General features: G+C 62.2%; 1 protein-coding gene across 3 annotated transcripts; it reads left to right on the forward strand.

Annotated features, from left to right (window-relative positions):
• The first annotated feature begins 3,511 nt into the window (after positions 1–3,511).
• RIPOR1 (RHO family interacting cell polarization regulator 1) lies at positions 3,512–22,248 on the forward strand. Of its 3 annotated transcripts, XM_075510354.1 has the most exons (23): positions 5,343–5,438; positions 5,986–6,208; positions 9,274–9,400; positions 11,731–11,880; positions 12,218–12,296; positions 12,616–12,639; positions 13,191–13,244; positions 13,353–13,505; positions 13,592–13,655; positions 13,734–13,777; positions 13,987–14,112; positions 14,330–14,478; positions 14,709–14,838; positions 16,008–16,820; positions 17,202–17,341; positions 17,722–17,896; positions 18,061–18,196; positions 18,365–18,526; positions 18,668–18,826; positions 19,205–19,401; positions 19,527–19,610; positions 19,917–20,007; positions 21,278–22,248. In XM_075510354.1, exons 1-23 carry the CDS (start codon positions 5,358–5,360, stop codon positions 21,373–21,375), a joined length of 3,459 nt encoding a protein of 1,152 aa, XP_075366469.1. In that variant the 5' UTR covers positions 5,343–5,357; the 3' UTR covers positions 21,376–22,248. The 3 variants fall into 3 exon arrangements, with proteins under 3 accessions (XP_075366470.1, XP_075366469.1, XP_075366471.1); XM_075510355.1 differs by lacking the exons at positions 5,343–5,438; positions 5,986–6,208 and adding an exon at positions 3,512–3,653; XM_075510356.1 differs by lacking the exon at positions 5,986–6,208 and having other exon boundaries at positions 5,344–5,438.
• The last annotated feature ends 1,015 nt before the right edge of the window (positions 22,249–23,263 follow it).

Consider the following 23,263-nt stretch of genomic DNA (forward strand, 5'->3'; position numbering starts at 1 on the left):
CTCCTGCCCCCTCCTAGGTCTGCCGCATGACCAGGACCTCCTTGGCCCCTCACCAGGCTGGGGCCTACGTGCTGGCACTCCTCCCCAGCCTCTTTTGGCCAGCGCTGCCTTCTGCTCGCTGTGCATCCGCAGAGGCTGGCATGTGCCCTTTTGTGCCGCATTTCCAGCTGTGGTGACATTCTCAGCCATGCAAGGGCGTCCATGTCCAGGGAGCCCTTCTCTGGGAACAGCCTGAAATAGCTTCTTCATCACCATGGCCTTTGGTGCTGGAGCTACCAGGGGAGCATGCTCCTGGGGCGGGTGGCTTCTCCAGGGGCTGGGTGATGCTGGGTGGGCACAGCCTCAGAGGTGGTGGTCCCAGGGCCAGCAGGGAGCAGCCAGGAAACGTCCCCAGGACTCAGTGCTCGCAGGACACAGGGTCTCTGGGATGCCAGTCCTGTATCTTACCGAGGGCAGGGAAATGGGAACGTCCTCCTGAGGTGTCTGGAGTTTTCTTCTGCCTGCACACAGACTGGCCATGGCTGTTAATGTGTGTCTGAGCACGGCTGCCCATGGAGCGGTTTGTTTGCATGTTCAGGTGTTGTGGTTGGGGTGGGGATGCTCGGAACAGCTCCCCAGGCCTGGTGAGAGGAGGGCATGATAGGGACACCCCCAAAAAGGGTGTGGTTGGGGTGTTATGCCCATGCCCCTGCTGCGTAGGAGGGGTGGAGGCAACCGCCCTGGCTGTTTGTGCCAAGCCGGGGTGGTGAGCATCCAGGGAAGTCCCCTGAGCTGGGGGAGGTGGCCAGCAGCCATGGGGCTGTCCCCTTCCCTGCACCCACTCCCTGTCCCCGGCCAGGCCAGGGACAGAGATTCATTTAACTCAGTTACCGCCCAGGCCCTGACAGTGTTGGCTCAGCTCGTGTCCTTCCTCTGCCCTCCCTTGGCAAGGTGTCCCTGAGCTGGCAAGCCCTGCTGAGTGCCGTGTAGGGTGCCACGAGGTGCTCAGAGGAGATGTCTGATGCCGCATGCCCATGTCCTCCTCCAGTATCCTCTTCCACCTTTTGAATGCACAACCCTACTTCCTGCCTGCTCCTGGCAGTCTCCCCGTGGGTGATGCCCAGGACGGTACTGTGCCATGCAGCTTGCCTGCATTGCCTGCATATCGGCTGCCCCACAGCCCTTTACGGGGCTGCAGGCAGGGCTATGGAGAGGCAGAGTCCCTGTAAGTGGCACAGCGTGGCTGTCACCCCTCTGGTAGGGAAGTCTGGATATCCCTTCACTCTGCATGGCACCAGAGAACGCCTCTCCCGCGGCTCCCGGCAGCTTTAGTGTGGCTTTCTTGTTAACCTTTAATGAGAACAAACGAGCTGGCATGGGCCGTCGCTGCGGGTGCATTGCCTGGCCGTGTGCCGGGCACTGGCTCCGCATGGCTGCCAGCGCAGCAGAGGCTTTGCAGAAGGCTGGTTGGTCCCGGGGTGGTGCTGGGAGCAATGCTTTCCCCCAGGGAGAAGCAGCAAGGGGTGAAAAGCCAGGTGGTGGCCCCCTGCCTATGGCAGCCGCTGGGTCAGGACTCCGCCCGTTGGTGGGGAGAGCTGGGGGGACACATCCTGACCAGGCGAGGTAGGAGAGCTGATCTTCATGCAAGTTCTTGAAGGCCAGGGTGGAGATAGGTCCCCCCACACCATGCTTTGTGGTGTGCTGGGCTGCTGGCTCCTCTCCATGCCCATGACACTGGCATGGAGGCTGCAGGCGGGTGGATGACCAGACACCTCCATTTGCCAGTGCTGGGATGGTTTTTCCTCGGATGCTGCTTGGGGCCAGCCCAGTCTCACCAGCTCTTCCCTGAGCTGCTCTCCCAATGGGGCTGGCACCAGGCACCCACCTGGGCACCCACCCGAGCACCAGGACTAGAGGGTGTCCTGGGATGCAGTGCTCTGTGGTGGCACTGCTGCAAGCACCAGCTCTCCAAGCCTGGCTGTGGCTGGCTCTGGAGCCACGTGCATGGGTGCCCACGGCAGGGGAGCCATGCCACCCTACGAGGGAGCCCCAGACACTTCTCCTCCCCTGCAGTGTGCTGGCCCTGTCCTGCACAGGGGCCAGCAAGGAGGGGACCAACTCTGGGCTGGGGAAGCAGCCCCACAACTGGCTCACCCTCTAGGGAGGGGGTTAACTGTGTCCAGGAGCACCCCATCTCTGCAAGCACTCCCCCCAAGACTCTTCCCCAATGCTTTTCCTCCCAAACCTGGCCTGACCTCACTCTAAAAGCAGCAGCAAACAGGAAAGGAGCCTGGGAGGGAGGTGTCTCTTCCTGCCCCCGTGACATGGTGACGGCAGCCAGTCTCAGCCTAGCCATCCAGGCTGGCTGCTCCAGCCTCCTCCATCGGAGCTGGAGGGGGGTGCCAGGCCTGGGTACCCCAGGACCAGGACCTGTGCAGAGACCTACAATGCTGGAGGGTGGTCACATCTGTGCCACAGAGTCCCCTGGTTGTTAAGGGCATCCCTGTGCTTTCTGCCAAGGAGTTGTGGGGCCAGGAGGTGCCGCTAGCCGCTGGGGTTGGCATGGAGGGCAGGGGGGGTCTGCCTCGCTGCCTCGTGGGGAGTGGGGCATCCTTGGTTCCCGCATGGGAATGGCACCTAGCATCTTTGGAGAGCCCTGCGAGGAAGCTCTGGCTGAAGCTAGCCCCTTGAGACTTTGGACACCCAGATGGCACAAGCTGGGGGCACCTGAGCAAGGAAACCCTTTTCCCAGTGGCTGCTGGGTGTTGCAGCGTGCCCATGGGCATACCACAGGGATCCATGCTGTGGGAAGCCCACAGCAAAGCCATGGCGGTTTTATGTACATATATATATATATATATATATATATATAAGCAATGCAGAAGTGAGCAGCAGGGCTGTCACGACTGCTCCCCGCAGTGGCGTGAGCGTCGGCTGCCTGCCCTGCCCACGGCTTTTTGCCAGCCCACAGTGGAGCCAGCAGGGATGGGGGTGAGGGGCTGTGCCTGGGGCATTCCCCCCTGGAGCAGGGACCGGCAGCAGCTGGGGGCCAGCGGTGCATTCGGCAGGGCGGTGTTTGCTCCCAGGCTTGTGGCCTGCCCTGGGTGCCAGAGGGAAGGGGGTCTCCGAGGGGGACTGGCTGGCACGAGGCTGGCGTGGCACGCATGGCTGGCAGGGAATGCTGCAGTGCCCGGTGCAGTGCCTGCTGCTTTAACGCATCCCGGAGAGGGGCTGGGGGGGAATTTGCACCTCGGTGACCTGCAGTGTGGTCCCCTCCCTTGCACCCGTGCCTCAATTTCCCCAGGGGGCGGTGGGGAGGGAAGGATGGGGACTGAGCTGTGCCGTGCTCCTGGAGCAGCTGGTGCTGGTGGGACCCCTTCCCTCCAAGGGGGACAGGCATCCTACCGTGTCCTCCTGTCCTCCATCCTCCCGTCCCCAGCCCTTGAGTCACGGCTGGGGCTGTGGCGCTGGGCAGTGATGTCAGCCCTCAGGCAGGGGAAGCGTGGGAGGAGACTGCTGCCTGGGGGGAGCCCTCCTGGCCCCAGCCCCACGCACACGGTCGGACAGACGGTCGGTCGGACAAACGGCATGAGAGAGCAACAGCCACCTGGGACGCTGACCCCAGCCCGAGGGGGATGTGCTGCTGCAGCCCACCATGAACGGCAAACCAAAAGGTACCGAGTGCTGGTGGCACCAAATGCCTTTAATTCGGGGACCCCTAGCTGTTTGAGGCTCCTGGAGTGATGTGGCTGGGCTCACGGGGGGCTTTTTTGGGTGAGTTACTTCCCCAGGGAGGAGAGCTCTTCTTCCCCAGGGATGGGTATCCACCACCTGCAAGGGACACGGTTGTCACCATGGCGTGCAGTGACAGGGTGTCGGTATGGGGTGTCTGTGGCAGGATAGGACCCGCCGGCTGTCCAGCCTTGCCGTTGCCCATGCTGAGACCCAGGCTCTGCATCTCAAGGCAGGAGAGGGGCTGCAGCTGCCTGCCACTCCTGGCGGGTTCGCCCCCAATGCCATGGCAGCACAGCTTTCCTCAGCAAATTGGTTTTCTCCCCCTTGTGCCCCCCACATCTTGTCTGCAGCCGTGCTAATGAGGACAAAAAAAGCCCACCTCCACATCAAGCATCCCTGGCACCGCGGCCCCAGGGGACCTAGGCAAAACAGGGGCTTCTGGGGCTGCTCTCATGCACAGGGACTGCGTTGCCCAGGTAGGATTCTGGGGGGAAGCTACTGGTACCCAACAGACCATCCTGGAGATGAGCAGGTGGGGGTGAAGGTGGCATGTGGGACCTTCACAAGGTTATGCTAACCTCAGCAGGATCATGCCAGAGCCCTCTGAGAGGGGTCACAGCCCACACAGGAGCAGGGTCTGGTGCCCCTGGCCAGGCTCCAGTCCCATCTAGCAGGGCATGGAGGTGATTCCCTAGGCTTCCAAAGCCATGGGGATCCTGGCTGGGTGCTCAGTCTGTGCCTTTGGTGGTGGGGGACCCACTTTACTGGGACTGTGGTGGTCCTGGGCTGGTTCTCAGGAGCCGTCCTAGAAAACAGGTTGGGCTTGAGCTCAGCCAGGCACTGGGGAACACCCTGGCCCCAGTGGTAGCCGCCTCCCTGGGTCCCAGTTTGGGGTTTGCATTCCCCTCTGACTGCAAACTGGGAGCTTGTGGGATGAGTGGCAGGGCGGGAGGCTGCAAGAACCTCCCCCGGGCAGCTGGCCGTGAGTGTCTGCCTGTGCCGTGCCCTGCCCTTCCTCGGGGATACTCCACGGGGTAAATAAGCACTTCCTCCAATTCTTCCCATTTGCAGCTCCTTCCCTTTCCTGCCACCCTCCCACTCGGCCCAAGGAGCCAGCCGGCCTCCCATGACCGCGAGGGCGGATACCGCCGCCATGCCCCCACCACCGCGGGGGCGAGAGCACCCAGCACCCATCCAGCCCCCTGCCCGCAACACCCGGACCACCATCCCCTGCTCCAGTGCGGGCTGCAGCCTTATGGCCGGGACTTTCTCTCCTGGGTGGGTCACAGGGAGCCGGGATGCCGTTCACTGACTCCCAAAGTCCCAAAAAACCCCAATCCCCCTCTTCGCCCGGCGCGGGGGGCAGGCAGGGAGGGTCCTGCCTGCCTGGAGGAGAGGCAGAGCGCGGAAGAGGTCAGGGAAGAGGCGGCTCCCAGGCACCCTGTGACCAAGGCTGCATGGCGTCAGTCCCCGGATGCTCCCATCCTCTGTGCCGGGGAGGGACGAGAGGCAGTGGGAGGGAAGAGCTGCTCCAGCCCACGCCGGGAGCCGGCCAAGGCCCGCTCCGGGGCCGGAAGGGGCCGGGGGGGTGCTGGGGTACGCGCCTGGGCTAGGGCAGTGGGGACGCAGCTGTGCAAACAAGGATGCAGCGGCTGGGCTGGAGGGAGCTGTGCCAACAGGCTGAGTTCGCAGGCTCCCGAGGTCGTCCCCGCCGTGCGATCAAGGTTCACCCAAGGGTGCTGGGGAACGGGGGGGGGCGTGCCACTGGTGTGGCCTGGCAGGACCCACCGCTTGCCACAGACACCGCGGGCAGGACAGGCCGGCCCGTGGCCACCATGCCGTGCCCTTGTTGGGGGACACCAGTAACCCGCTGTGTCCGGAGAGGTGGCCACAGTGCCATCAGCATGGGGACCACAGCCCAGCCCTGCCAGCCCCTCCTGGAGAAGCCCTTCGGGTGGCTGTGGGTGCCGCTCCCTGGGGTCCAGGGTGCTGGAGGGTGCTGGGTCGGCCACCCTGGGCGTTGCTGACCTCCAGTAAGTGACATTACTGGAGATGGTGGTCAGAGCACCCCCAGCTCCCAGGGCTGCAGGGCTGGGGATTCGGGGAGAGGCAGTTTAGGGCGTCTCCGGGGCAGTGTTGATAAACCCGCCGGAGCGACCTGAGGCTGGTGTCTGAGTGTCGGAAACAGAAACCAGCTGGGACCAACCCAGCCGGTCGGACTGCCCCCTCCACGGCTCAGACCAGCATTCTTGGGATCCCAATCATCTCCAGAACACCGGGTGTTGGGAGAGGAGCCGGTGGCTGGGCTGGAGAGCCCCTGGGTGGGCTCCAGCACCCCCTGCTGCACCGCCCACCCAGCTGCTCACACCTGGCTGCCCTGCCTCTCAGCTGCTGCCCGCGGGCAGTGCTGGCTGGGGACGGACGGACAGACTCCCAGGATTGTGTTTCCTACGCCGGGAGAGCTGCAGGCAGTCTGTGGCACAGGCACAGCAAGGTGAAAAGCTTGGTCGGGAGGTGGCTTCGTTAGCACTAAAGCCCTAATTAAGGGCGGGGGGCTGGCAGGGACTGGACCTTTGGGGCAGGACCTCTGTGGCTCCTTCTCAGGAGAGGGAGGGACGTGCTTGGGACTCAGTGTGTGGCAGGGACACGAGTGTGCCAGTGCTCTGCCCAGTGCCCTTCCTGGTGCCGTCGTCCCGGTAAGCCTGGCACAGGGCTCATGGCCCTGGGTGAGATGCAGTGTCTAGCTGCCCCTTGAAGCGAGCTCCAGGCTCTGCTCCCCGCTGGGGCTGGCTGTGCCGCTGTGGTACCAGGTACCTCTTATCTCGGTAATGTCAGGAATGCACCGCGCTGGGGTTTTTTCCTCTGCCGTGAGCCAAGCATGCCAGGAGCGGAGACCCTGCACGCTGCCTGTCCTGAGTAATGCAGGCAGCGCTGCCCTCCAGCACCCAGCTGGCTGCCTGTGTGTGCCAGACTTGAGCATCCTTGGGGTGCCCAGGGCATTGCTCCCGCAGAGCGGGGGCATGGTGTCCTCCTTCTCAAAGGGAGTTTGGGGTCCTGGCACAGGAGCTGGGCTGCTGGGTGCCAGGCCTGGGGATGCAGAGTGCTGTGGCAGACAGGCTGGCACTGGCAAGACCTGGTGGTGCCTGGGGCTGGGTGCTGGGCTGGCTGGCAGCAAGTGCTGGGGCTGCGCCGTTGCTTGCTGCCGACTCAGGTCTGCACCCATCATGCCGGCGATCTGGCCTCATGGTGCAGTGCATCGTGGGGGGTGTTTGGAGGAGAGCAGCATCCCTAGGCTGGACTGCAGGGATGTGGTCCTGTCAGTGGCTACTGCTCATGGCACTGCTCTCTGTGCCAGTGCAGGAGCCTCAGGTGCCTTGGAGCACAACCCAGCGTGGTGCAGGTGGCTGCTGCAGCCTGCGAGGGGTCTGGGTGAGATGCCGGGGATCGCTCTGACCCTCCTGTGGAATTGTGCTGGGGCATTGGTGCCCCACAGCACCCCCAGCATCATTCTCCCCCTGCGACGCCCTCAGCATCCTTCTCCCCAGTGCAGGCTCCTGCCTGGGTGACCCTCCTTAGAGCTCCGCTGTGCTCCCAGATGGCAATGTGAGCTGGAGAAGGATGGGCTGGCAGGGCCGTGCTCACCCCATGGGAGCTGTGACCTGCCTCATGTGTGGAGAGCCCCATCATAGGGGTGGTGGGTGCTTTCCCTATAGATGAGCTGCTGGAACGCCCAACTGGGCCAGCAAGCACCGGTGCCATGGGCCTTGCTCGCTCAGTGGGGAGCAGATTAAAGAGCCCTGCAGAGGGTAATCTGCCCAGGCCCTGCAGGTCAGCTGGGCTGCCAGGGATTACAGCTCCTCCTAATGAGCTTAATTGGGACAGCGTTGTCTTGGAAACTGGAGGGACTAGCACCAAGATAACTGCGAAGCGGCAGGACCCACAGAGCGGCTCCGTGGTCCTGGGCTGGGACCTGAGTGCTAAGGGGGAACCAGATGGATCTTCTGTGTCCCAGCTCCACTGGGATAGAGGTGATTGGCGGTGGCTGGCTTTGACTCCGAATGGCCCTGCTCATCCCAGGCACTGCAAATGCCTGGCCCCAGCCTGGTATGCAGGGAGGTGACAGCATGGCTGTGGGGCAACAGGGAGCACAGCACTGGGGGGGGATGCCTGCCGGCGGCCGAGCAGGTGTGTGCTGTGTGGGGCCGGTTTGAGCTGGGCTCCCAGGCTCCATTGTACCAGGGGAAGGAGTGGGGATGGCGGTGGGAGTCCCAGCAGCATCTGCATCGCCATGCCATCCCTGGTGCTGCTGGGGCTGGAGGCTCGCTGCCGGCTGTGCTGGGGCAGGAGGAAAGGCAGAGTAAGCCCCTTAGGCAGTGGGGAGGTAGCTCTGGCTGGGGTTAGCTTGGCCCCATCTGCCAGCCAGGGAAGCTGTGCATCCCTGGGGCCCTGCCTGGTCTTCCCTGGCAGGGTCCATGACTGCTGGGCACCCTGCACCCTTGTCCCCAGCAGCTCCTGGTTCCCGCAGCTTGGCTCTGGGGGCTGGCAGGGACAGAGGGACCAAGTTGGCGTCAGCAGTGGCTGGGATGAAGTGGACCATCCAGCAGCCTCTGCCCTGTGCCTGCCCTGCAGGTTGGGCTCCTCTGTGTGCCCAGCTGGCACTGCTGGGGGTGGCAGGGCCAGGAAGAGCCCCAGACTCCCCTGCTCTTGACTTGTGCTTTGGGCTGCCCTCCCCAAGCCCTGGCCAGGGCTGCAGCAATGTTCCCTGTGACATGAGGCGGCAGCTGGGTCCAGGCCCCAAGACTCAGAAATCTGCTCCACCCTGGCTGGCATCAACTGCACAGGCCACTGTAGGGACAGGCAGCAGTTTCCGGGCTCCTAGCACCGTCTCTGGCGCTGCCAGGAGCTGCGGTGGCCGTGGGGCTGCACACTTGCTGCCCGCGCGGACTTTCCAGGGTCCAGCGGGGAATGGCTCAGCCTTTCCTTCCCTGACACAGAGCTCCTGGCAAAGCCAGGGACTTTCCAAAGTGCTTTGTTGCCCATGGATTTCCCTCCTGGTTGCTGGAGCGAGCGGAAGTGAGCGCAGAGACAGTGAAGGGCTGGGTGGCTGGGTCTGGCCCCGCACCCTTCCTGCCCCTGCAGCAGGGTAGCATGGGCAACAGCGGAACATGGGACAAGGCAGGGTTCAGGAGGAGGTGGCCAGGGTGGGGCACAGCAAAGGGTTTGCCACAGTCATGTCTGGGAAGGGCCACGGTAGGCACTGGGCATCAGCCCCTTCCTGTGGCTCCCATGGGGCCAAGCTGGGACACATCCATCTGTCTGTCCCTGCTGAGTGCTCATGGTGTCCAGAGCCCTTTCTCACCCAGGGCAGGGCACCGGCACCATTGCTGGGGGCAGCATGGGACCTGTGTCCCCGGTGCCACCGGGAGTGCCCCTGGGCTGAGAGGGAGGGAAGGCTCCCAGCCTGTGGGTGCCGTTCCCGTCCTGGTCTCGGTGGCAGCCCTACCTGCATGTATTTCCCCAGCCTGCTGCTGGTGACCTTGCTCTCTTGTGCCCCCCCAGGGAGGCCCTCCAGATCACACTCAACGATGTCACTGTCTGTGCGCCCGCAGCGCCGAGTCCTCGTCACCAAGATCAATAGAAGCCAGTCCTTCGCTGGAGTGAACTCAACGGCCGACCGGCCCTTCAGGTAGGAGATGGGTGCTTGTGCTGCCTGCCACGAGGGACGGGGATGGGGACAGGCTTGCGCATGGTGGCAGGACCTGCATCCTGAGGCGCCTTCCTGTCCTGCCGCCAGGCATCTCCTGCAGAGACCTTTGTGGTACCCAGGGGATGTTGCACGGGGGGCTGCAGGAAGCATCGAGGCCAGATGGGGGACACAGCCCATCACCGTAACCCTCCGCTGTGCCGTGTCCCACGGCTGGGTGAGGACCCTGCAGCCCTGTGGCTGCTGCCACTAGAGTGTGGAGGGGGCAGGTGTAGCTCACCCTCGTTCTTCAGCCAGATCTTAAAAGCTTCCCTGTGACCATCTCATCATGTTTTATGGGTGCGGTGAAGGAGCTGGGATGGCTTTGAAGCGTTGTGTCTCGATGGCCTTGACATCCTGCGGCGGCCAGTTTTGGTGTTTGAGTGCTGGTGTGAATCAGGGTTTCCTCCGGGTCATTTCAAACCTGTTGCTGAAAGGTTTTATTGGCTGCCCGTCAGCTGCGTTGCGAGGAGCAGCCGTTCCCTACTCATCCTCTCCGGCCACTGGCGATGTTATGGTCCCATCATACCCTTCCTCCTCCTCTCTGCTGAACCTCACATTGGTGAGAACCATGTCACGTGCTGTTCATCCCCGCCACCCTCCTCCGCACCATCCCTAGCTCCTGGCTACCCTCTTGCAGGTGGTTCTTGGGACATGGGCATGTCATGGGTTTGGGCTGTGGGACTATGGCATTTTAATGCTTTTAATCCCTTTTCCTAGCACCCAGCCAGGCTCCTTACCTCCCAGTGCACCCACCAATGCCTCGGGAGAGACATCCTTCAGCCAAATGGCTGGGGAAGGCAGTGCCAAGCTGCCTTGCCAGGCTATGGGCACCTTCACTGGGTGGGCACAAGTGCAGGTAGAGCCTCCCCATGCCTGAGAGCAGACCTCCAGCCCTGCTTGGCTCTTGTCCCCAGGTTCTGTCCAGCCTCTGGGCCAAGTGACACTTTCTAGGCCACCGACATGTCACTGGATCTGGGGGTGCCAGAGGGGCTTGCCTGGGGACAGGGAAGAGAGAAGACTTTTGGATGCCTGCAGCCAAGTGGCTGGTGGGGAGATGCTTGTGGGAGATGTCTCCAGGGGCCCTGGAGGATGGGAATGAGGAGAGGTGTTGGAAATCAAGCACTTGCGCATTGCTCTGGCATGGGAGGAGGCCAAGACATTCATTTCCCCCCAGCAATGATTTGGGGAAATCTTTTGGCCACTCCTGCAAAGAGCGGCACAGGATGGGAGGCCCAACCCAAGGCTGGGAACTGAGGAGCCCAGGGTGTCTCCTGGGCACTGGTGGCACGATGATGCGTTGGAAGGAGGAAGAGAAGAGCCAGTCTGAGTGGGGTGTTGCTCGCTGCGCTGGGGAGCAACTCTGTTGCACAAGGCAGGAAGGGTGGTGTTTGAGTCTCGGGCGCTGGGTCGGCATCCCTTCGGGTCGGCTGGGGGAGGTCCCCAACGCGGCAGTGGGGCAGGTGAAGGCAACAGGCAGCTGGCAGCTCCATACAGCGGGTTTGGTGACATCTGGAGAGGTGTAGCATCAGTGAGGATGTCCCTTCCCCATGTTGCTGCACTGTGTGATGGGGTGACAGGTCTGCTTGTCCCTGGGATGCTCCCATGCTGCCACCTGCTGGGATCCCTGCCTGTCCCTGGGAGTGCACGGTGGTAGGGCAGCAAGCCGATGGTGGCATGGTCACCCTGTCACAGTGCCCAGACCACAGGGAGTATCTCCACACCTCTGGCAACCCGGGGTGGTGGCGATGGAGCAGAGCGTGGCCCCTTCAGAGGGTGGCCAGGGCTAGAGATGTCCCCACAGGCACCCCAGGAGTGCAGCTTGGCTCTGGCTGGTGCCAGCCCCTTTTGCCTTTGCTTCCTCCAACTGGTGCCTGGGATCCCCACACCTCTGCAGAGGCTACCCCACGGCCAGCCTCTCTGACTCCGCTGGGATAGGGTTAATTCCCTGTTCTTCTCCACTGCCAGCTTTGTGGGTTTCTCCTTGTCCTCCTTGGCTTTGGGGCAGCCAAATGCATTGGCGGGGGCTGCAGGCATGCGGTGCAGGCAGCGCTGCCCAGCCTCATGGCCCCATCTCACCCAGCCCTGCTGGCTGGCTAGACTGGCTGCTGGGGAGTCCTGGGAGAGGCAGGCAGGTCCAGGCAGACCAGGCCTCCATCCAGGAGCTCCTTCTTGTCTTGAGACAGGGTGCCTGGCAGGCTGGGGCACCCAGGTGGACCCCAGTGCTGTGTGCTGACCCTGGCTGCCCCGGGTTTGCCTGCCTCTCTCTCCAGGAACCTCTCGCCCTTCACCCCCACCGTCTCCCGCAAGACTGGCTCCAGGGTCAGTAGGATGTTCTCAATGTCCCACAAATCCCCACCACCCAAGGTGCCTCAACCCAACCGCCTGGACGAGGTGTACGAAGCTCTCAAGAAGGGCCTGACGTAAGTGCTGGGGCTCCCTGTGGCCGAGTGCTTGGAGGCAGGGAGCCCCTGAGGGGCACATGGACAGTTTGCCATGGGTTGGGGTTGGCAGCTCTCCGCTCTTACCAGGCAGGGGCATGCCAGGTCTCCTGGGTGCAGTGCCTGGGCATCCTGGAGCTGCATGGGGTCCCGCATCCCGCCACATCCCACACAGAGGCACAAGTGGGCCCCCTCGCCTGTGTGCTGGAGCGGGGAGTGGGAATGCGGGGCCAGATGTCCTGGGTTGGTGTGGTCTGTGGGTGGCAGGAGCCCTGGACATGGTGTCCCAGCCTGACCCCTGTGGTGTGGTTGCTACCAGAGCCTACCTGGAGGTGCACCAGCTGGAACTGGAGAAGCTCAGCACCCAGATCCGTGAGTCCAAGAGGAATTCACGCCTGGTGAGTGTCGCTTGGGAAGAGCCTTACAGGGAGCAGTGCTTTGGGCAGATGGCCCGGGTTGTGGGCATGGCTGGGGCAGCTAATGGTCCATCTGTGTCCTGGGACAGAGCCTGCTTCTGTGGGGATGTCAGGGGTCACCCTGGGCTCTGGTGTTGGGCTGCACAGGGCTCCTTTCCTACTGTCATGCACTTTCCAGCCTTGGCTGGGTGCTGCATGTCCCTGCTGATGTGCTATGGGTGGTGGGTGCAAAGTGCTGGGTCTCCTTGGGTGGGCAGAGCTGGCTTTGTGCTGCATCTTATCCCCCTCTTCTCTCCTCCAGGGTTTTCTCTACGATCTGGATAAGGTAAGCGGGATCAGTGCCCCATGCCCCTTGTCTCCTCTTTCTGACTGCCTGGGATGTGCTACTGCCAGCCCCTCTCCACTTGCACTACCCCGCTGCCTGCCCCCTGTCCCCTGCATGGCAGAGTCCCTGTGGGGTGGGATCAGGGCTCTGCGCACAGGGTGGGTCTGGGCAAGGGATGAAGCAGAGAGAGGCAGGGGCTTGTAACCCGCTTCTTGCAAACAAAAGCTGTTGTTGGTGAGTACTGAGCTTGGGTTAACTCTGAGGCTGGGAGAGGAGCACCCTGGAGGCTGGGAGAAGAGCACCCTGCAGCCTGGCTCGTGTCCTGGGGGACCCTTTGGAGAAGAGGAGGCTAGAAGATGCTGCAGCACGTGGGTGCAAGCGCAGCCTCTGCTCCGCTCACCGCTGGCTGCCACCCTGCACCTCCCAGGCAGGGCTGGTGACCAGGACCCATCCCAGCCACAGCATGGGCATGCAGCAGGGCACATCCTGACCGGTGGCACCTCTGTGGAGGGGTTGGGCTGCCGCTCACGCTGTCTCCTCTGCTTTTCCAGCAAGTGAAGTCAATTGAGCGCTTCCTGCGTCGCCTGGAGTTCCATGCTAGCAAGGTGAGAGCTGGGGACTGGGGTCACCTTGGGGCAACCTTGGTGCCATGCTGGGACGGCCATGCTGTCCCCCACCCTGCCCCTTACACGCAGCTGGGCCTGTTCTTGCAGATAGATGAGCTCTATGAGGCTTATTGCATCCAGCGGCGGCTCCGTGATGGAGCCCACAACATGGTCAAGGCTTACAGCACGGGCTCACCGGGCAGCCGGGAGGCACGCGAGAGCCTGGCTGAGGCCAGCAAGGGCTACAAGGAGTACACAGAGGTGAGGCAGCTGGCTGGGGTGGGCTGGCAGGATGCTGGGTCCCATGGGTGGCTGCTAATGGGTGCTGTCCATCCATCTGTCCCCAGAACATGTGTCTGTTGGAGAACGAGCTGGAGAGCCAGCTGGGCGAGTTCCACGTCCGGATGAAAGGTAATGCGTCCTGCTCCATCCCTGGCCTGCTGCCTGCCTGCCTGCTGCCTGCTGACGCTCCTCTGCCTTCTCTTGCAGGACTGGCAGGCTTTGCCCGGCTCTGTGCTGGTGACCAGTATGAGGTTGGTGGGACCATGCGGGTTGGGATCTGCTCTTCTCCTGCCCTGTGGTCCTTGGGATGCCTGGGGGGCATAGGTGGGCACTGGCGTGGAGGGCATGTTGCATGGCAGTGGTGGGTGGCATGGGTCCCTGGCCATGCCTGGGGATGCACAGAGAGCACCCACTACCCCAGTGCTGTATCTACCCCACACCCATGTCTTTGCATCCCCAGATCTTCATGAAGTACGGACGGCAGCGGTGGAAGCTGCGGGGGCGCATCGAGGTGAACAGCAAGCAGGTGTGGGACAGCGAGGAAATGGTTTTCTTGCCCCTCGTCACTGAATTCCTCTCCATCAAGGTACAATACAGAAGGGGGCAGGGATGGTGTGGGCCAGCTACCACCCTGCATCCCAGCAGGGCTTCCCTCCAGGACCTCACCTAAACCTCACCCTCACTGGGGTGGGAGGAGGCCATCTGGTGGTGGTGGCATCCTGGCACACAGCATGGATGCAAACAGCACGGATAAGATGAAGCCCGTGGCTTCATCTCATCCTCTCCTCCCTCTCCTTCTCCAGGTCACAGAGCTAAAGAGCCTGGCCAACCATGTTGTGGTGGGCAATGTGTCCTGTGAGACCAAGGACCTCTTTGCAGCTCTGCCCCAGGTAGTGGCTGTGGATATCAATGACTTGGGCACCCTCAAACTCAGCCTGGAGGTGACCTGGAAGTGAGTATCTCAGCAGGCATTGCTGATAGCACATGGCAGGGCTGGGGATGCCTGGCATGGTGTGGCAAGAGGTGGCCTGCCCCAGGCTTTCTCCCATCGCAAAACTGAGCTGCAATTATGGAAAACCAGAGCTGGACGGGATGGGGTCCTGGTGTCCTGCTTGCTGCAGAGCAGGATCAAGACCCCCCCAGGCTGGCACACACCCCTCATCTCCCTGCTCTCCTCCCCAGTCCCTTCGACAAGGACGACCAGCCCTCGGCAGCCAGTACTGTCAACAAGACCTCCACGGTGAACAAGAGGTTCTCCACTTACAACCAGAGCCCGCCTGACACACCATCCCTGAGGGAACAGGCTTTCTATGTAAGTGTGGCGCCAGGCAGGGCTGCTCAGGAGAGGTGGCTTGTGGAGGGGTCTGCGCAGGGATGTGCCCAGGCTACATCCCAGAGGGTGGCACGGCTCGGGCGCAGGGATGGGCAGCTCCTCTCCAGCCATCCAGCCACAGCTCCCCAGCACTGGCACCTGCTCCTCCCACACTCACAGCTCTTCTTCTCTCTGCCCAAGAGCCCGGGGCAGGCGGCCGACAAGCACAGTTGGTCCTTGCTGGACATCTTTCGGGAGACACTCTTCGAGAAGCTGTCTCAGAGCTGCTCCTGCGGCGATGTCTCCTCGGCTGAGCTCGGGAGATGGTCGCAGCAGGGCCGCGTAAGTGTGAGGGCTGGAGCTGGCCAGTAGCTTAGCCCAGCAACATGGCCGTCCTGCAGTAGCCATAGCCGTTTCTTGTCTCCTACTCACTAACCCTCGCTGATGCCCAGAGGCCTGATCCTGCCAGGCTAGGGTCTGGCTGACCCTGGGGAGACAGTCCCCAAGCTGGGGCAGCCTCAGCTGCATGGGCTGGCCCCGCTCCTCTGTCTGCGTGCCCTCATGCGAGAGCTGGGCACTAGTGAGTAGAAGGCTTGTCCATGTCCCTGCGCTGGTGGTGTTGGTGTGCTGTGCTGTGGCATTCGCGTGGTGCTAGTGTGATAGTGCTGGTGTGACAGTGCTGTCATGGCACTGGTGTGATGCTGTCATGGCATTGGTGAGGCACTGGTTCAGTAATGGTGAACCACTGACATGACGTTGGCGTGATGGCCAGCGCTGCCCCCCATGAGCTTGTGCTGGAGCTGTTGCCGTCCTTGCAGCCATGGCGGGTGGTGTCCTCAGCTCCACATGTTGCACCCCATCGTGGCCATGCTGGAGCTGCCCGCTGTGCTGGGGAGCCGCTGGCACCCCGGGGCATGCGTGGCTGGGACTCAGGAGCTGGACTCCCCCCGACGTGGTGTCAGGTGCAGGGCTGAAGGAGGCAGCCGTGGTCTGCCGGATCCTCGCTGCCTGCCCTGTTGTGCCAGCAGAGCCAAGGCGGTGCGGCAGCCTGCACTGGGTGTCACGGCTGGATGGATTTGCTGGATCCTGCCCCTGCTTGAAGGAAGGGCAGCCGGAGGAGCAGGGTCGGCAGGAGGGGCTCATCTGACACCATTTTCCCCCCTCCCCAGAACATGCTGCGGCGTCAGGAGGAGCTGGAGAACGGCACGGCCTGGTCCATCTCCTCCGAGTCCTCGGACGACTCCTCCAGCCCCCAGCTGTCTGGCAGCGCCCGCCATGCTGCGCACAAGCCCATCGTGCAGCCCGAGGTGCAGGCCTCCGCCCCTGCCATCGAGATCTCCTTCTCCCAGCAGCCGGAGGAGGCCGAGGCTGGGGCCGGGGCCAGCGGGGTTGGCATCCCCCCTGCCGTCAGCCAACCGGAGGAGCCGGGCAGCTGTAAGAAGGAGGCGGTGGCCAACGGGCATGTGCCCTACTCCCGGACTCTGAGCCACATCAGTGAGGCCAGTGTGGATGCCACGATGGAGGCCAAGGCTGCGGAGAGTCCCTGGGAGCCCACGCCCAGCCCGGAGGACACAGGGACGGGCGAGTGGGATGCGGACCGCCTCCCTGGCACCTCGGTGGCAGCCACCGTGGCAGGGCAGGACAGGGGCGCTGAGGCCAAGCCCCGTGCTGCCGTGGCATGGGCCATCACCTGTGAGGCGGAGGCTGACAGGGCCGAGCCAGTGCAGAGCCAGGCACTGGCACGGGGCGGCTGTGGCACCGGGGTCCCTGTGGTGCTGGCACAAGCCTCCGTGGAGGAGAGGCCCGACCCGTCCCCGCTGCTGCCTGCCAGCGTCCCTGAGGTGCCACGGGGGAAGGTGGTGGATTCAGGTCTGGAGGAGGCCATCAGCCTCCTGGGGTCAGCCCTGGATGACTATCGGGGCCAGTTCCCAGAGCTGCAGCCCCTCGAACGCGAGCTCAAGCGCCTGGAGGAGATGCTGCTGGTGAGGGGCTCCCAGCAGTGCCCAGGGGCGAGGGGATGGGGCCATCCCTGCTGGCAGTGCCCAGGGACAATGGGGACGGGACCATCCTGGCTGGTAGTGCCCAGGGATGTTGGGGCTGATGGGGATGGGGCCACCCCTGTTGGTAGTGCACAGGGATGATGGGGATGGGGCTGTCCCAGCTGGCAGTGCCTGGGGACAATGGGGATGGGGCCATCCCTGATGGCAGTGCCCAGGGATGAGGGTGGCAGGGCTGTCCCTGATGGCAGTGCCCAGGGATGAGGGGGACGGGGCCATCCCTGACAGCAGTGCCCAGGGACGCAGGTGGCACAGCTGTCTTGGCTGGCAAGCCAGGATCCAACCCTGCCATGCCTTCTTCTACAGCAGAAGCAGGGTGTCTTCCTCAGCCGGGCTTCCAGCATCAGCCTGACAGTGGAGCATGCACTGGAGAGCTTCAGCTTCCTCAACACCTCTGACATGGAGGACTCAGAGGGCTCTGAGGAGGAGCCTCTCCAAGATGAGAGGTGCACAGAGGGGCTCATGGGATGGAGCGTGGGGCAGGACACAGCCCTGGGGCAGTTGGGATGGGGGATGCCCAGCTCTGCCAGAGTGCCCAAGCACATTTAGACTGGCCCATTAGAGCTCAGGGCAGGTCCAGGTCGAGAAGCAGCAGGATCTGGCCCTTCTGGTAGCACAATGCTACCCTGCATCTCTCCATGGAGGCTGGGCTGGGAGGCAGCCCCTGTGCTCTGTGTCCCAGGACCTGCTCCTTCACCCAGCCCTGATGCAGTGATACTGTAGGTCCTATAGAAACTCTGCCCAGTGTTGCCCCTGTGGGTTGGGGAAGGGCAGGGTCCAGGTTTCCTGCGCTCACCCACTGCCTTGGTCTCTCCCTGGCTTGCAGGAGGGCTGTCAGACCTCGGCGTGGCAGCAGGGCCCCCAGTGCAAGCGAGACAGGGGCAGATGACACCGGCATGTGCAGTGGCTCTGAGGCCAGCACTGACCCCATGAGCACTGGCAACGAGTTCCTGGATAAGGCCCTGGTGCTTCACCTCAACAACTGCAACCGCCTGCTGCTGGTGAGGACAGGGGGCCAGGGCATGGTGGCAGGAGATGTCCTGGGGAGGGAAGCCCTGGGGTGGGCTGTGGCCACCCCTCGAGGGGTGTCTTGCTGCAGCATGGAGGCTGTGGTGTGGGCAGTGAGCTCTGTCCCTGAGGTCCCTGGTTTGATGGTGCCTTACAGAAGCTGGGCACCTTCGGTCCCCTGCGGTGCCAGGAGATGTATGCCCTAGACAGGCTGCTGCGGGAGGCACAGGTGCTGGAGATTGTGTGCCAGCTGACAGAGGAGCGAGCAGGAGCAGCTGGCTCAGCTGCCGAAGGTAAAGACATGTGGCTGAGGGGACTCCGTGCTGCCCCACGGGGCTGCGCGGGGCCCAGTCTCCCCTCGTGGGCATGGCTGGGCAGTTAGGGGCCATGCCATCCAGAGGGCAGGAGTCGCCTGTCTGCTGCCATGTCCTGGGGAGGCTTGAGAGTGCCTGTCCTTGCAGTGGTGCAGTTCTCGACACAGAAGGAGGGCGCGCTGCCCCTTTGGGACTGCTGCGTGGAGGTGCCCAACGTCTACACCTGCCCCGTGGAGCGGTTCCTGCAGGTGCTCAGTGCCCAGTACGCGGCACCCATCAGCGAGCGGCACCCTGGCCTGGCTGATGCTGGTGAGTGGGCGCCCAGGGGTGTTCAGAGAGGGAGTTGCCAGCCCCACTCAGTGACCATGAGTGGGGGCCTATGGGTGCCAGGAGCCCTGCAGAGGGGTGGCCATGGCTGCTGCACACCCTGACCTCAGTCCTTTCCTGCAGTGTGTGTGAAACTGGTGGAGGAAGTGCTGAATCGGCGGCTGCCCCGGCGGCCTGGCAGCGCCCAGGGCGAGCAGGTCACCATCTTCCAGTACTGGAGCCACTTTGAGTCGCTTGGCGCCCTGGTGCTCGACACCTACATGATGGAGCTGGCAGAGGAAGGTGGGTGCCCTCCCACTCTCCCTAGACCCTGGCATGGGGTGCTGGAGCATCACTGTAGGGGATCACCCTGTAGCACCGCCATCACCACCCTGGGGCATCACCCAGAGGCTCAGCCATCCTTGGGGAGCGCAAGTAGATCTGATGCAGTGCACAGCCCATACCCACACTACCTTCCTGAGCACCCTAGGTCCTTGCTGTAGGTCCCCAGCATCTTGGCTTGGGTGCCCCAGCAGCTCCATGCATTGGCACCCTACGTGGGGTCACCTCTGCCTGGTGCGGGTGCGGGGTGCCCGGGGATGGGTTGCCTGCAGTGGCAGGGGTGTGTGGGCAGTGCCGCCATGCTCCTTGCATCTTGGCTTAGCTGGCGGTTGCCCACAGCACTGCTGGCACAGAACCTCAACTCAGACGACCAGGACGTGGTGCTGCGTGCCCTGAAGCGCATGCCCGAGGGCCGCTTGAAGAAGGAGGGACTGAAGGCGCTAAGCCTGCTCCTCGTGGAGGGCAACAGCAAGGTGGTGAGCGCTGTGTCGGCCCAGCTCCGCAGCCTGGCGGAAAACCCCCGCTTCCGCCAACGGGTACGTGTCAGGCAAGCCAGGGACAAAGTGGGCTGGTGCTGCCCCTCAGCTCTGCCGTAGGTGGTGGCACTGACCCCCCCCCCCCCGCCCCCCTTCCCATGTCCCCCTTCCCATGTCCCCCCCAGGCTCTCGTGTGCTACCTGGAGCAGCTGGAGGATGAGGAGGTGCAGACTCGTGTGGCAGGGTGCGCGGCACTGGGCTGCCTGAAGGTGAGAGGGATGCAGGGAGGGGGCAGCAGAGCTGCATCTTCCAGAGGAAGAGGAATCGCACATGGCCGGCAAGTCCGGACACACCTGCACAGCTCCTGCTCCCAGGAGAGAGGAGCTGGGGGTGCCTCAAGTGTGCTGGAGAAGCAGGCAGAGGCAGGGCAGGAAGGGAAATGGGGAGGGAAGGACAGGACAAGGGACTTCCGTGCCCCATGGGGCTGCAGCGCCCTGTGCTGCCTTCCCCTCCAGGCTGTGTCCCTGCTGCCAGCCCTGCCAGCCATGCTCAGCCCTTTGTCCCTTCCCCTGCAGGCAAAGGAGAGCATCGAGCAGCTGGTTTACCTGTGCCAAACAGACAAGGAGCCTGTGCGGGAGGCAGCCAAGCAGAGCCTGATGCTGTGTGGTGAGTGTCCCACTGCTCTTCTGCTCCGTCCCCACCCACAGCATCCTGAGCGGCCTCTCCTGGTGCCAACAGCGCCCGCGGGAGAAGGGGGTCCTGGGCTGGTCCCTGCCTACCCCACGCACTGTGGCTCATCATGCCCCAAGCTCTGCCGGGCAAGAGCAAGCTGGCAGCGGGCAGCGAGGGCCAGGAGTCCTGTGGCCACAGAGCACTAAGCCCGGTTGTTATTTATTATTTGCTAGATGGCACTGAGAGAACCATCTGAGTGCGTTTCTAGGCCTCCAGATCGCGGCAGCTGCTGCACAGGTTGGGACACATGAGCCATCCTTGTCCCCCCGTCCCCGCTCCTGCCGCTTTGCTCACAAATGTCTCTGTCTTAGAACCTGTCAGCCATGTCACGTTTTGGAGTCTGTGTGTCTTGGTTGTTCATAGAGCCCATCCCCGTGTCACCCTGGCACATGTAGACACCTTGTGTCCCATGTCCCAGCAGATTGTCCATGTCGCCACCTCTTGCTGGGGATGGCCACTGCAGGCAGATTTGTGTGCGGGGATGCTGGGAGAAGATCTTGGAGCCAGCTTGTAGCGTGGATGTGTGCATCCCTGTGTGTGCCCGGGGGTCCTGGGGAAGCCCTCGGGATCCCCGTGCCAGTGTATACAGATGTGCACAGCTGTCTGAGATGCTGGAGCTGGCATAGCCCCCAGCCCTGGCCCCTTTGCCCCAAGCTAGGCTCTCCACAAGCAAGTACTCCTGCAGCCCAAACATGGGTGATCCTGCCCCACGTGGGCATAGGTACGGCAGGCAGCTGAAGAACAGGATTTGCAACATCTGAATGTAGACTAGATATAAGGAAGAAATTTTTTACAATGAAGGTGGTGAAACACTGGACCAAGTTGCCCAGAGAGGTGGTAGATGCCCCATCCCTGGAAACATTCAAGGTCAGGTTGGACAGGGTTCTGAGCAACCTGATCTAGGTGAAGATGTCCCTGCTCATTGCAGGGGGGGTTGGACTAGATGGCCTTTAAAGGTCCCTTCTAACCCAAAATATTCTATGATTCTGTGAATCAGGAGCTCTGGGGGTTTTTTGAGCCAGATCCTGCCCAAGGGTGTGCTAAGGAGGACAAGAGAGGTCTCCACTCTGTGGCTGTAGCACACTGGCTCAGCTCTGCCAGGCATTAGCCACATTTCCCCAGAAAGGCCAGGGAAGGTGACTGGGGATGGGCAGGGGACAGAGCTTCTGCAGTTCAGATCACTGACCACGGCACGTACTTGCAGGGGAAGATGGTAAATCAGCTCACCGGCGGCTGGAGGAGACACTGGACAGCCTCCCAAGGATCTTTGCACCAGCCAGCATGGCCAGTACAGCTTTCTGAGATGCCACGCAAACCCACCTGCCATCCCTTGAGGGCAAAGGCACCGCTGGGCCACCCAGGCTTGCACGGACTGGGGCCAGCTGGGACCCGGCAGCTCCCACTCGCAGCAGCACACCGCAGTATTACCCCCGCCGGCAGCTCGCCACGGCCACACGCTGCCTTACAGAGCATCAATTCCCCAGCCACCAGCCCCATGGGGTGCCATGTACGCAACCTTGGGCAAGGGAGGCTCACTGCACATCCCACCCTCTGATTGCTATTTAAAATACACGGGGAACCCACCCTTCCTGCACGCCTCGTCTGCTATAGCTGCTGGGACCAGAGTGGAAGGGAGATGTTCCAGATTTCTCTGCTTCCTCTTGCCTTCCTCTTGCTCGAGGGCACGTGCCCTGTCCCGGAAGGACCTGCACTTTGGAAACCATGCCATTTCTTTCCAGGAGTTGCCTGGGCCATGGGGACTGCTGCCCTTTGCCACCTGGAGTCCCCAGGACTTAAATAAAATGAAATATGAGATATTAATATATTCTGCTGGCGTTTCTTCTTTCCAGCTCCATGTGCTCCTGCCCCTCCCCGGCTGCGGCTGTAGGGAGTGTGGTGAGATGTGGCCCCAGCCCAGAGCCTTTCCTGGTCTGTTAGGAAGCACTGTGGAGGGCAGGGGCAGGAGGAGCGACAGAGGGACAGACAGAGGGACGGACAGAAGCTGCCGCCTTTTTTTTTGTTTGTTTTATTTTATTTTTTATTTACAGATTTTTGCAGAAAAACAAAAGCAAAAAATTCTTTTCTATAATGACTCTATAAATCTATATATAATGTAATTACAGAGAACGACTAATTTTGATTTTAAACCAGAAATAAAACCAAACCTTTAATGAGTGATGGTGTCGCTGTGCAGGTGTTTCTTTGGCCCTGCTGCCCAGGGGCAGGGTAAGCTGGGGGTCAGTGTAGCGGGCTGGAGGGTGGTGGGGGGTCTCATGGGGCATAATTGTGATTTCTGGCATCACCTGGATACAGCTCTGCACCCCACCTCAGACACCAGCAAACTCCAACCTGAGCCAGCACGTGGGGCTGCTGGGTGCCTTTTGCAGCCAGGTGTGTCGGGGAGCAGTACCTGTCAGGTAGCACAGGGCACAGAAGTCTTGGCCATCCTGGCTTGGCACAACGGGGCCAGAGACAATTGCCCTGGCCAGGAGTGGCACTGCCTGGTCCCACAGCATTCCTCATTGTCCTGCCTTCCAGGGATGCTGTCACTGCAGGGATTTAAATGCCATTGCCAGTGTTGTCTTCATAAATATGTGGAGGAATGCTTCTGGACTGAGGGACAAAGCTGGGCTCAGCTGGGTGTTTCTCAGGTGCTTGGAAAGCTGAGGATCAACACTGCTCCCATGGTAGCTTTTGGTTTCACCAAAAGGAGAACAGGTCTCTCCTTTTCAGCAGCAGGAGTTTCTGCCTTCCCTGAGCTTTGCAAGAGTTGCTGAGACAATGCCAAACTTTGGCTGCTGAGCATGGGAAGCATCACCCGAGGTGGCCACGCTGAGGCTACATGATGGGGGTGCCCAGCCCAGGGACCCACCAAAACCAGGGCTCTTCCCAGTCTTCTGTTCCCCCCACTGTCTCCTGTACCTGTGGTGGGAACACACCGTGTGGCGCCCAACCCCAAGCAGGGGTCCAGAGAGCCGGGCATGGAGATCGCCCAGCTGAACTGGTTTGTCAAACCTGTTCCCCTCAAGATTTGGCACCTCTTGGTGCAGATCTCATCACTGAGCCACAACCGATCAAAGACTCACAGAATAGCTGAGGTGGGAAGCGACATTTGGAAATGCTCATCCATTCCCCGCTGCTCAAAGCAGGGTCAGCTAGAGTTCAGGACCACATCTGGGTGGGTTTTGAA

The sequence above is a fragment of the Mycteria americana genome, chromosome 8, assembly GCF_035582795.1.
Source record: "Mycteria americana isolate JAX WOST 10 ecotype Jacksonville Zoo and Gardens chromosome 8, USCA_MyAme_1.0, whole genome shotgun sequence".
NCBI lineage: Eukaryota > Metazoa > Chordata > Aves > Ciconiiformes > Ciconiidae > Mycteria > Mycteria americana.

Coding starts and splice junctions, on each gene's coding strand:
- RIPOR1 (XM_075510354.1), top strand. CDS start 5,358: ATGCAGCGGCTGGGCTGGAGGGAGCTGTGCCAACAGGCTGAGTTCGCA. Junction 11,881..12,217: donor GCTCTCAAGAAGGGCCTGAC/GTAAGTGCTGGG, acceptor GGTTGCTACCAG/AGCCTACCTGGAGGTGCACC. Junction 20,008..21,277: donor GCAGAGCCTGATGCTGTGTG/GTGAGTGTCCCA, acceptor ACGTACTTGCAG/GGGAAGATGGTAAATCAGCT.